This window comes from Pagrus major, chromosome 4 (assembly GCF_040436345.1).
Source record: "Pagrus major chromosome 4, Pma_NU_1.0".
Classification (NCBI taxonomy): domain Eukaryota; kingdom Metazoa; phylum Chordata; class Actinopteri; order Spariformes; family Sparidae; genus Pagrus; species Pagrus major.
In genome coordinates, this window is record NC_133218.1 from 10,055,809 (window position 1) to 10,068,888 (window position 13,080).

The 13,080-nt window shown below is 41.8% G+C and overlaps 1 protein-coding gene across 1 annotated transcript in view; it reads left to right on the forward strand.

The window, feature by feature from the left end:
• Positions 1-12,646, forward strand: part of LOC140994905 (anoctamin-9-like) — a 30,836-nt gene extending 18,190 nt beyond the window's left edge. The window contains exons 12-24 of the mRNA XM_073464741.1: positions 202-306; positions 785-949; positions 4,121-4,157; positions 4,443-4,554; positions 6,327-6,381; positions 6,470-6,567; positions 6,707-6,903; positions 7,504-7,656; positions 8,328-8,472; positions 8,564-8,686; positions 10,157-10,250; positions 10,347-10,459; positions 12,077-12,646. Coding sequence (XP_073320842.1) covers positions 202-306; positions 785-949; positions 4,121-4,157; positions 4,443-4,554; positions 6,327-6,381; positions 6,470-6,567; positions 6,707-6,903; positions 7,504-7,656; positions 8,328-8,472; positions 8,564-8,686; positions 10,157-10,250; positions 10,347-10,459; positions 12,077-12,110 — 1,431 coding nt within the window. The 3' untranslated portion in view covers positions 12,111-12,646. The remainder of the gene's footprint in view (positions 1-201; positions 307-784; positions 950-4,120; positions 4,158-4,442; positions 4,555-6,326; positions 6,382-6,469; positions 6,568-6,706; positions 6,904-7,503; positions 7,657-8,327; positions 8,473-8,563; positions 8,687-10,156; positions 10,251-10,346; positions 10,460-12,076) is intronic.
• Positions 12,647-13,080: the final 434 nt, after the last annotated feature.

Genomic DNA, 13,080 nt, shown 5'->3' on the forward strand with positions numbered 1-13,080 from the left:
GTTGATTTTAAGTCATATTAACTGACTGTTACAAACAAGTTAGAAGTTTTGAATCAGCTGATGATTATCACCAATCAAACCAAAAGAAAACCAAGTCCTTTTCTGAAGAACGTCCTCTGCTTGGTACAACTCATGATAAAGCACTTGACACAGAGCCTTTGTAGTATACCTTTAATGTTGACTCTTTGTATGTGTTGACAGGAGGAATTGATTCTGGAAATAGTCAATGATCCAAACTGTAAACCAAAACAGTTTAGACACTCCTATCTGCGCAGCACTCTGGTCCTCATTTTGGTTACACTCATGGTAAGCCACACACACACACACACACACACACACACACACACACACACACACACACACACACACACACACACACACACACACACACACACACACACACACACACACACACACACACACACACACACACACACACACACACACACACACACGGTCTGTATGATGACAATTTAGTCTCTGACTGCATCTGTTGTGAAGCTATCTTGTTGAAAAAATCAGACCATAGACAGATAGACAAACCTATAAACACCTGGAAGATGAACATAAACCAGGTATCTCCAGGACCGCATTTTGCCGTGATGACACACACAGACAGACTCACAAGGTGAAAACAATTCCAGCCATGCTGTCATGGCTGGTAATAATTTAAGACCAGAGAGATAGAAGAGATTAACAGTCTGGGTGGACTGAAACAGAGGGGCTGTTCATAATCATTTGCAGGAAGAAATGCAATATGTTGCTGTGTCTGTTTGTGTTACAGTTGATGCTGATCATCGGTCTCGCTCATGCCCTGGTAGTGTTTCGAGTGGTGGCTGCCCCCTTGATGTCTGAGGGCAAGTGGGAGTTTATTAGGGACCACGCCAACACTGTGGCTGTGATGCTTGGAGCTGTGCTGCACTACCTTACCATTCAGATCATGACCCGGGTATGTACACCTGTATCCTGACTTTCATGCTCAGTCACACAATGTCAGCAAATTGTGAAAAACAGGAACAGGAAAAACAACCCTTTTCCAATTCGAGTGTGTTCAGGCACCATTCCAAAGTGTTCAGTCTTAAAGCTTCCCTTGAAGCCATACTACATAAACAGCTTAAATAAGCTTTTTTTTTAGTTTTGTTATGTATTTATAGAAGTTAGCTATGACTTGGAATTGGCTGTTGTTGTTTTTTTGTTTTTCCCCACTCTGCTGCTTGAAAGTTTTGCTTGTTCTTCTAAAGCTTCTCCTGCCTTCTATTGGTTATGCTCACTTTAACCCTGTGTCCTGATACAAATGTGAGATTCAAGGTGATTTGTCATTATACAACACAATGCACATGTGTATGCTTCACCAACATACAGCTCTGGAAAAAATTAAGAGACCACTGCAAAATTATTAGTGTCTCTAATGTTACTATTTCTAGGTATGTGTTTGAGTAAAATGAACAGTTTTGTTTTATTCTATCAACTACTGACAACATTTCTCCCAAATTCCAAATAAAAATATTGTCATTTAGAGCATTTATTTGCAGAAAATGACAAATGGTCAAAATAACAAAAAAGATGCAGTGTTTTCAGACCTCAAATGAAATAAAGAAAACAAGTTCATATTCATTTATAAACAACACAATGCTAATGTTTTAACTTGGGAAGAGTACAGAAATCAATATTTGGTGGAATAACCCTGATTGTCAATCACATCTTTCATGCGTCTTGGCATGCTCTTCACCAGTCTTTCACATTGCTGTTGGGTGACTTTATGCCACTCCTAGCGCAAAAATGTATGCAGCTCAGCTTGGTTTGATGGCTTGTGACCATCCATCTTCCTCTTGATCACATTCCAGAGGTTTTCAATGGGGTTCAGCTCTGGAGATTGGGCTGGCCATGACAGGGTCTTGCTCTGGTGGTCCTTCATCCACACCTTGATTGACTTAGCTGTGTGGCATGGAGCATTGTCCTGCTGGAAAAAACAATCCTCAGAGTTGGGGAACATTGTCAGAGCAGAAGGAAGCAAGTTTTCTTCCAGGATAATCTTGTACGTGGCTTGATTCATGCGTCCTTTGCAAACACGAATCTGCCTGATTCCAGCCTTGCTGAAGCACCCCCAGATCATCACCGATCCTCCACCAAATTTCACAGTGGGTGCGAGACACTCTGGCTTGTAGGCCTCTCCAGGTCTCCGTCTAACCATTAGACAACCAAGTGTTGGGCAAAGCTGAAAATTGGACTCAGAGAAGATGACCTTACTACAGTCCTCTATGGTCCAATCCTTATGGCCTTTTGCAAACCTCAGCCTGGCTCTTCTTTGTTTCTCATTGATGAAGGGCTTATTTCTAGCTTTACATGACTTGAGCCCTGCCCCTAGGAGCCTGTTTCGAACCGTTCTCGCCGTGCACTTCACCCCAGCTGCCATTTGCCATTCTTTTTGTAAGGTCACTTGATGTCATCGTACGGTTGCTGAGTAACATTCGAATGAGATGACGGTCATCCCGGTCAGTGGAGAGTCGTTTTCGCCCTCTGCCGGTCTGTAGCTTTGTTGTCCCCAATGTCTGCTGCTTGACCTTGTTCTTATGAACCGCCGTCTTAGAAATTTTAAGGATGGAAGCAACCTGACGCTCACTGTATCCCTCTGCCAGTCAAGCCAGAATTGAACCCTTCTTTTCCTCACTCAAAACTTTTCTTTTCAACTCTTTTGGCATGGCCAATAGTTATCTTTTGATTCCAATTACTTTTGAGGTACTAGCTGGTACTAGCTGGTCCTATTGCAAGAGGATAGTGATAACCACAGCAGTGGTTTTTATACTTTTCCTCGTTAAATAAAATTTGGGTACAGGTGGTCACCTAATCAGTACCTCATTAAGTAGAATGAGGTGTGCTTGTGTTGGAATTCAACAGACACTGGAATGGAATGGCTGTCATACATGTAGAGATTTCATGCTGATTTCAGAAAAATTTGCAGTGGTCTCTTAATTTTTTCCAGAGCTGTATAACATACACTATAAAGTTATTTAGGCTATGAACTTTCAAATTTGTCTGGGTGAATGTAAACAGTGGCAGCGACATGGTAATCATTATGAGGTCAGCAGCTTACAGGTCCGATATCAGGTAAACACTGCCCATTAACTTTGCTGTCAGAAATAATGTGGTGGAGATCTTTGTAAAGATGTGGGAACAACAGTCTCTGATTTACGGTTGCTTGGCCAGCCAGCATCCCATTTCCTCCATTTCATTTTTACTGCGACCAGACACAGCCTTAACCTCAAGCTGGATTAGCATGGTTCTTATCCCAAATATCTTCCTCTCCTCCATGGGGTGGTCTAGCTGGTCAGGTAGGATGGTCAAAAGATGCCCTGGGCAGTAGTCGTCTCAGTCGCCTGTTCTTAATCTTCTTAACCCCCTAACTCACCATGACATTACCACGCCTCAAAAACGCATATCATATGGCTATTCATGTACATTTGGCACACCCGTGCCATTGTAAACAGGAAGTACATTTTATCCTCTGGTACAGAATACTATGAATGAGGCAGGGAAACACGACTGCTCTTCACAGAAACTGCCTAGATAATGACATTTTTGTCAGCAAAACATTGTAAGCACCCATTGATAGGGCTTTTCACACTGCATACAGTTTTCCCAGGGCTATCCTTAGCACACAAGTGCTTTGAAGCTAAGCTTAACATTCTAGAAAGTTGTGTTACTACTCTGTTTACTTTAGCTCCGTTTCACACTGGCACCTCTTAGCTCCATGCTTAGTTGATTTTCTGAGGATAACCCCACAAAGTCAGGGGTAACCCTGCTCTAGAGCAGGGCCAGCGAGCCCTAGGCTAAAGTCGGGGTTAGCCCACTTTGGAATGTGCCCATGTGAATGTTTTCCTCACCTGGGGCTAAGAGCACCTTGCTGTCAGTGTGAAAAGCCCTCATGCCTCTCTTTTCATCATTGTACTATCAATTTTGTATTATCATTATCTTTGTGAAATGTAACGTTAAACAATAAAACATCCATTCTGTCAACTCAAATGCTCCAAAATCAGAACTCTGAGTTACCTGCTAACAGTGTGATAACTGTAAAATATATCCTGTCTTTCTGTGTGTCTCTTTCTTTCAACATCGCCTGCAGGTAAACAGATGGGTGTCCATCAAACTGTGTGAAATAGGTGAGAACAAAGTAGCACAGGTACCAGTATACTAATGCAATACGAAGATATAGAGGCTATATAAGTATATAGAAATATGCTGATTTCATGTTCAGTTAAAAGATATGAAAAATTATTTTATTAACAAATTTAGACAAAATTTTATTTTCCAAGACATTTTACTAAATATTGCTTTCATATGCTTTGTGTGTGTGTGTGTGTGTGTGTGTGTGTGTGTGTGTGTGTGTGTGTGTGTGTGTGTGTGTGTGTGTGTGTGTGTGTGTGTGTGTGTGTGTGTTTATTCAGAGAAGACAAACTCATTCGCTGCCACAGAGAGAAACTTCACAGTCAAGATGTTCACCTTCCAGTTCTTCACTCTCTTCTCATCACTTTTCTATGTGGCCTTCTTCCTGGGCAGGTACTGTTTTTGTCTATCTCTGTCTGTAACTACCGGTTTGTTGGTCTTGTCATTATGTCTGTATGTCGGTCTGACTGTCAGGGGAAATATTTATGTCTTCTTTTATACTTTTGCTAGTAATGTCAGGTCAGGTGAATTTTAAAATCCCAAATCACGGTCACGGCGTACGCAACTGTCTACCAATTAGGGATGGGTACCTTTCACATCTGAACCGATACGGTACCGATACTCGGTACCTGCAAATCGATACCGGTATTTTTCGGTACCAGTTTTCGGTACTTTTTTGCATATGTAATTAAAGTTGTTTTAATAAATAGTTAAAACTTCAAATTTAGAACATTTATTTCTCTAACATGTGGAAGAACTTGACAAAAATGTGTGTAAGAAAGTAGGTAACTCAAAAAATAAATAAATTCAAAATAAATTACTGTACACTGTACTTTTTTTAAACATTAGAACCTATAACAAACAAAATCAAGAACAATCATCAAGAACCATACAGTATGACACTTTATTATTATTATTGAATCGTTGTCGTCGTCGTCGTCGATTTTTGACCCTGATTCTTCTCCCTCGATGCCGGCAGCTGCAGGTGCGGAACCGCCGGCTGCTGCTGCGGCGGTGACTGTAGCTGCTGGGCGAGCGGTAGCAGCCTGCTTTCGGCTTTCGAAAATGGTGCACTCGTCCGCCTTCATGAGAATTTTGTGTTTCACCAAGTGCTTCCTCAGGTTGGTGGTGTTTCCATGACCGGCTTTGCACTTGGCATCGCAAATGTTGCAGCGTGCACTGTCTGCGTCAATCCTTGTGAAATGGAGCCATACTTTGGAGCGCTTGCGGTCCGCCATGTTCACTGATCAGCTACAACTGACGTAATTACGCTTACCGTGGCCACACGCAAGACGTAAAGGTGCGTTCAAGTGCAAAAAAAAACAAAAAACGGGCGTTTAGGTACCGAAACGTAGTACCGATTGACTTCACGTGAATCGATACTCGGTTCTTCGGGCCCATTTCGGTCGGTACCAAAAAAGTACCGAATTTCGGTACCCATCCCTACTACCAATAAACCCTCAATTCAGATAAAGGAATAAACTCTCCAAAGAAACTTTAACGGGGATAAAAGTAGAGGAAACCTTAGGACAAGCAAGGTGGATTTTGAATGTTTCATCAATCATTAAAACATTTAAAACACACCTATGATATACTCATATCATATCATATCAAGGCATAACAATAGATCAAATTTCAGAAAATGTTTTCTATAAAACCTATGGTGGATTTAGGAGGCCTGTGCACAAAAATACAAGGAATTCTTGTCGGATCAAAACAAAGGACAACATTTCAAAAGTAGAAAATAAACCCAAATCAGGGCTAGAACACTTAACATCTTTGTATAATACAGCTAAACCTACCCACCTCCTGTTAATCTGGGTTCAATTAAAAAAGTATAACCTGGTGGGCAGCATTCAACAAGAGGAACATTGTCACCATCTGACAGCCAATTTTCTGTTGGTAAGAAACATACAATATCTTTGGGCCGCTAAAATTGATCAGATGAAGTTATTATAGCCCCGTTGCAGCCACAGACGTTGGATTTGTTTCCTTTTTTCCCCCAAAGCATTTGATATGTTGATTGCTGTCTGGAAGTTAAGAGATTTTCTACAAATATAGTAAGAAATGCTTCTGAACAAAATAACCAACCCCAGCTTTAAAAACAAAATTTAAATGTTTTTTTTAAACTTAACGTGAAGTTAAGTTAATGTTTTGTGTTGCAGGATAAACGGCCATCCAGGAGACTATGTGCGTATTGCTGGATGGAGACTTGAGGAGGTGAGAAGATTCACTGAGTTTTTGGTCAATCATACAGCATGTCTGCTCCACAGTACAAACCCTCAGATGTATTCTGCTTGTCTTGTAGTGCCATCCTAGTGGTTGTTTGACAGACCTCTTCATCCAGATGGCTGTTATCATGTTGCTCAAACAGACTCTCAACAACATCTTTGAGTTCACTGTGCCGTGAGTGTGCTGTGTTTTTATTTTCCTGAAGGGCAGCGGGAGGTGATGCCTCACAATTGTCAAGCTAGACCTCATCAGAAAACAAAATTGTGTAAACATGTCAGCCTTTGCATTGATGGGAAGATTATCTGTTTTCCAGGTGGTTGAAGAGCTGCTTTAGCAGAAACACTGCAAAGAAGCTGCAGAGGAAGTGTGGTCACTGTTATAGGAAGGCCTGCCGTGATGAACAGGGACATGTTGAACCGTGTGACATCTGCAAACTTCGGGACTGGCTGCGTAACTACCACCTGGCCGACACTGATTCCTTCAGTCTGTTCAATGAGTTCTTGGAGATGGGTAGGTTTGCACCTTTCCCCTGACTAATACTAATAGTCAAACTCTCAGAGGATGACAAAAAAGCTGACAGCTATCAATGACAATCCCTCTCATCCTCTCTTTGGCAAGTTGAGTCAGACTGCACAACTCCACAGCTATTTATTTGAGTACATTTTTATTTTATTCTACTTTATATTTCTCTCAAGTCAATTCCTACCTCACTCTGGTATTGTTTACACAGTGCTTGTTCCCTTTTTCTGCTGTGTCAAATTGAAATCCTCCTACGGGGGACCAGTAATGGTATATATTATTATCTGATCTTAATTTGGCTCCAGAAGTTGGCCTTCTTAAGTTTCCGTAGGAAGTAGAGCATTTTCTGTACTTTTACCCAGGGTGGTGATGTGCGATGACCATGTTAGTTTCCCTTTTATGTTTAATGTGTCACCTTCATCATATAGCATAAAACTGCAACAGCCGCATGTAAACAACACACTTTTCTAATCACTTGCTCAATGTACTCATAGTTTTTTCAACCGAGGAGGAAAACATTAAAATCTGAATCTTTTGTATCAGTGCTTCAAAGAATTTCTGTATTACTAACTCACTGTACATCCCCTCCAGTGGTTCAGTTCAGTTTCACAACAATATTTGTGGCAGCATTCCCCCTCGCCCCCCTGCTGGCTCTCATCAACAACATCTTTGAGATCCGTCTGGATGCCATCAAGATGGTCCGCCTGGAGCGGCGGCTGGTTCCCAGGAAGACCAACGACATTGGTAAGCTGTGTGTCTGTTGAGTCAAAGGTTTCTCTGTAGAGTTGGCTGTTATATCATAAATTTTACATCTCTAAACAATTTCAATAATACATTAGAACAGTGGTTTTCAGAAGTCTGAGCCAACTCAGATACCAAAAACTCATTAAAAGACAGGTCAATATAATAGCAGCAAACCTTCAACATGTCAAGCAGTGTTGCTATACTGAAACAGGTAATAAACACATTTAATACATAAAATACAAAAACAGTAAAACTCTTATCATTAAGCAGTGTCTGAAGTGCTCCTTGAATGTCTGTGCTCAACATTTATCTGGATTCCACATCAATCGAAACCTGAATTTCTACTAGAGGGCTTAATAAAGTATACATCCCCCTTTCTTCTCCCAATAAACATTTGCTGTTTTGTTTTAGAACTCCTCATCTGTGTCCAGTCTTTACCGATTTTGATGTGTAACATATCAAGACAAATGTTGATGGATTAAAGACAAGTACTTTGGCCTGATTGACAGGTCCATCAGTCAGCCTTGTTGTTTGCTTGTCCCCCTCTCAGCTTCATGGTTGAGAATGTGCAACAGTACTGTCTATTGTCTGCAGGTGTGTGTGTTTAACAGTACTGACTTCTGTTTACAGGTGTACTTTATTTGTGTAATAGTGCATTGTATTGTCTGCAGGTGTGTGGACGAAGGTGTTGGAGGTCATTGGTGTGTTGGCAGTGATTGCTAATGGTCTGGTCATTGGAGTCTCATCAGATTTTATTCCACGCCTCGTCTACCGTTATCGTTATGGCCCCTGTGCACATGGAAGCACTAACACAAAGTCAGTAATGTATCAGCTGGGAGAAACACCTGTTCACACATTAGCAGAATGTGTTGCGTCTCATCATGTGTGTTTTGTGCTCTTGTTGCAGCTGCATGCAGGGCTACATTAATGACACGCTGTCCACAGCCTTTGTGACGCACCCCGCAGTTAGAACCGACTTTTCTATAAAAATGATGGAATCAGAAAATGGCTTCAATGTCACACAGTGCAGGTAAGGAGACTTTCTCTGCTCATCCCAAACATAACAGAAGAACCAGTTACAGTTCAGATAAACAGAACAGTGTCCGTGTGTGTATGTATGTGTTTGTGTGTGTGTGCGTGTGTGTCTCTGTGCGTGCATGTGCGTTTGTGCAGCTACAGAGAGTACCACAGAATGAAACTAAAAACATGCTCACCCGAACAGATCGATTTCTGGAATTGTCATGCCTGGGGATCAAAGACACAAATTGTGCTGATCTCTATGAGAGGAGGAGTGGGGGAAATCATTGGTACCATTCAAAAACTGATGCATGCTCTGTGCTCACAGTAGCCCCTTAACCTGTTTATACTGTATGTTTACACTTTCTCCATGAACCATACACTTATCTTGGACATACATTTAAGCAAATTACCATCATCCACCTGTTCTCCAATGTTCACATCCAGCAGAAGGCCCCACTTCCTCAGGCTCAGAAGGAAACACAGCAGGAAACATTCACACACCCACTCTGCAGGTTTTAGAGTTTGGTCGGACTGGCCAGACTTAGTCTGTATATAGGGATGTGTTCAAACTGGAGTGTCCCTGGAGTGGGTGCAGTCTGACTCTAGGACTGTGAGTTTCTCTGACCCCCTCACTTCTTTCAAAGCAACAACCACATATGATGGTCACAGTCACCTGCTAACACCTACAGGTGCCCGGCGAACCCTGACTGACCTCTTTCAACATCAGCAACAACCCTGGACCAGACTGGGCTTTGAGATTAAAATATATTATTAAATATATAGTCAGCACAATAACACAGTGAAGGAGTCCTGTAGGATTATCAACCACATGCAAATTTGGATTTGACTGGGAATCCTCCCAGCCCAGCCCAGTGTTTTCAGGACACCCCCCTGAGAGTCATCGATAATGATTTAATAAGAGATAAATTAAAGTTTGATAACTGAGAGGGAAACGGGAGGAGTGAAGTGTCACCTCTGATGACATCAAGCGTCACCTCCAAGTCTCAAGACTCTTTCAAAGAAAGGATGAGGCTCTTTTCAAATGAGTCCCCAACAGGAGTAGTTTCTCTGTACTATTGGATGCCACCTGAGATACACCTCAGCTGCATGCTGGCAACTCAAGGATGCTTGGAGAACAGAACTTTCAGGCCAGAGGCCTGCTATATCTTTGTGTCCTGACCTAACAACACACACACACACACACACACACACACAAAGGGTGTGTAGTTAGTTGTAGGTAATAGTTGATCCAAAATACATGATGAGACAGTGTACGTGGGTTGACAGGCAGCTGTCTGTTGCTGTCCATCTGCAGTAGTGCTGAACCGTCCATCACTGAGTGCATGTAGAGCACCGCCTGCTGTCCATTTTGTGAATGTCTTCTACAGCACTTCCAATATGTATATCCTTGTAATAATTTTCTCTATATGGACATAAATTATTAAAATGTGCTTGTGTCTTTTTGTGTGTTTGTGTACAGCTACAGAGACTATAGGAATGCTGAAGACTACGCTCTGACTTATCAGTTCTGGTTGGTCTTGGCTGTGCGCTTTGCCTTTGTCATCCTGTTTGAGGTTTGCACTCCAATTTTGGGTTAGACAGTGTTGTCCATTTAAACTGAACAAGCCAGTTAAATAGTTTCTGGGTATGTCCTATGTGTGTTTCTGCAGCATGTTGTGGTGGTGTGTAAGTTTATAGCGGCCTGGTTCGTCCCCAACAATCCAATTCGGGTGAAGAATGATCGACTGCACGACAAAATGGCTCGACTGAAGGAGGAGCTAAGGTATGTCAACAGTATGAAAGAACAAAGGTCTTATAACAAGAGATGAAACTAAAGCTCTGAAAATACTCATCCTAATGTGCTGTAGGAACACTTTCAGAACAACTCACAGGCTGTAAGAAGCCATCAGCAGCTACTCATTTCGTCAGATAGTTTCTGGTTATGAACGGTAAAGAATTCCCTTATTTGGTTTTTAAGTTCCATGAAATGCACCAACACTTTGCCCCGGGACAGCCAGCGCACTTCAGTATGAAGGAGGAGTGTCTGCTGCGCCTCATCCTCGCACAGCCGCGCAAAGATCCGTTTGTTGACCGGGCGAGCTTGAATAAAGTTTACTATTTTTACCGCAGTCTTTAATGTTACGTTCAGGTCCTCACAGAGGTGTTTGCCTGCCAGTGCGTATCTGTGTATCATGCAGTGAAACACTAAGCAGTAGGACGCCATCTCCTTAAACGGCTGTTGAAGCCCTTATTTTTCCCCATCATTGCGGTGGCTCCAACTCTGCAGCATGCAACCAAATTATTATATGGGAATATTGTGCTTTGTGAAGTACGTATCAACTACACTGAAAATGTCCTCTCCTCTTGTGTTGGCTGTGAGATTAACAGACAGAAGAATGTCTTGTTTCAGCTCGCTTTCCTCAATGTACTGTACGTATACAATGAGAATTGCCTCCTCTGCCACAGTGGTAATTTCATCCAGCTGAATTGAAAACGGGCCAGTCTCGATTTTTTTCTCAACATTTCCTGCCATTCTGATGATTCTGTGTTGTTGGACAGTGGTACAGTCTTAAATTTGTTAGCCACCTGCGGTCGTCATAGTATTTCAGCCATTTTAATGCAAGTTGGTTTAATGAGTGTTTCCCCAATGTTGTGTGGCTTTTTGGCTTGCGCAATAGGGAGAGAGCACTCCAAAGATGCAGGCGTTGCCTGCTCCGGTCACTTCCTGCTTTGGCAAAACTGTCTTTAATGTTTTGGGGCCTGTTTGTGACAACTGAGTTCACTCCCCAGACAGTTTAACACGCATTCATACCTGGACCTATGTAGCGACCCACATGAATGCCAGGGGAGCGTACCTATGTTCCCTGGGTCCTATGTTCCCCATTGTTGCTGGGGAACATAGGACCTTTTTTCTAAGAAAGGGTCCTATGTTCCCTAACCCTAACCCCTTTTTTTCTAAAAAAGGGTCTTATGTTCCCCGGTCACATACAAAGCGGGGAACATAGGACCCGGGGAACATAGGGATGATCCCAATGCCAGTTGGGTCAACGACTCACATGTGACCTTAATGACTCTGTAAGGACACACACACCAGTTAGTTAGAACTTAAGAAGCCTCTTGGATGAGAAGTGAAACATCTTCAAGAAACTGAAAGAATTCCAGTTGCCTACGATATAGTATGACCTGGATGACTGAGAACCTTCACCAGCATACCTAAACACCATTTATCAAGAGAGCTCAGTATTGCTGATCCATTCCGAAAACAGAGCCCTTCTTATGTCTCTGCAGTGTTATGGATATCCACCTACACCAGCTGACCATTTGACATTTTTGCAACAACACAACCAGTGTAGCTTTATATTCTTCTTCTTGTTCTATAATCTGTTTTTTTTTATTTCAGTGAAATGAAACGCAGCATATCAACAGATGTCTGATCTCTCATGGCTGACCTCAGATCTGCTTCCGCCGATGAGTCCCGGCTGGTTTAAGTGTAAAAGCGATGGTGTCTTTTTTAGGACCATGGACTGACCAATGCGAGGACCCTGTTGTATTTCTAAGGATAATTAGGAGTCCAAGGGGGCTGGGGACCATGCATTTTAAGCAGCGTGGCTCCTAGGACCACAGTGCTGGCAATCACTTGGAGTTTTTAGGGGTCAAAGCAGTATTACTTGCTGCAGATTCCTATTGTTTTTTTGTTCTCATTATTCTTTCTTCTTTCTTATTTTTCTCTGCTTAAAGTGTTTATGCAGTAAAATTATCCAAAAAAAACCCGACTGGGTCAAAATGCTTCCTTTATTTTAATATCTGTGCTCACCTTGAAATGTGAAATTTTGATACTTCATCTATGGACTTTGATGATACTTTGATACGTTTTAAACCTGTGTCTTTAAGTTCAGTTTTAAAGAGACGCTCATAAATAAATTGGCTTGTAACCAAACTTGTTGCACATGTTTGGATGCTGGGTCCTGGCTTTGCAACGCAGTCTTGGAATATAATATTCTGCCCGTAGGGGGGTGCCTAAATATGAAAAGTTAATATCTTGAAATCGGCCACACAAATCATTTGATGCATAAAATTTGGTAATGATTGATTTAAGTGACCAATTTTTATTACAACAAACAAAATTTTGAGACATTTTCACTTGAGACTTTTCAAAACAAATGGAGGATAGTTGGGTCTCTGTTAATGAGTATGGTCTAGACCTGCTGCGTGTCTTTGTTGTGATTTTGCACTATATGAATAAAACTTGACTTGACTCGCATCCAGCTGAAGATTTTTCAGCTGTATCAAATGATAACAAAATCAACACAGACATTGTTTGGATACTGATATGACATGTTTCGAAACATGTTCAGATATGTTGAATGATCCATGGTGACATTCAGGGACTTACTGTTAGTATAA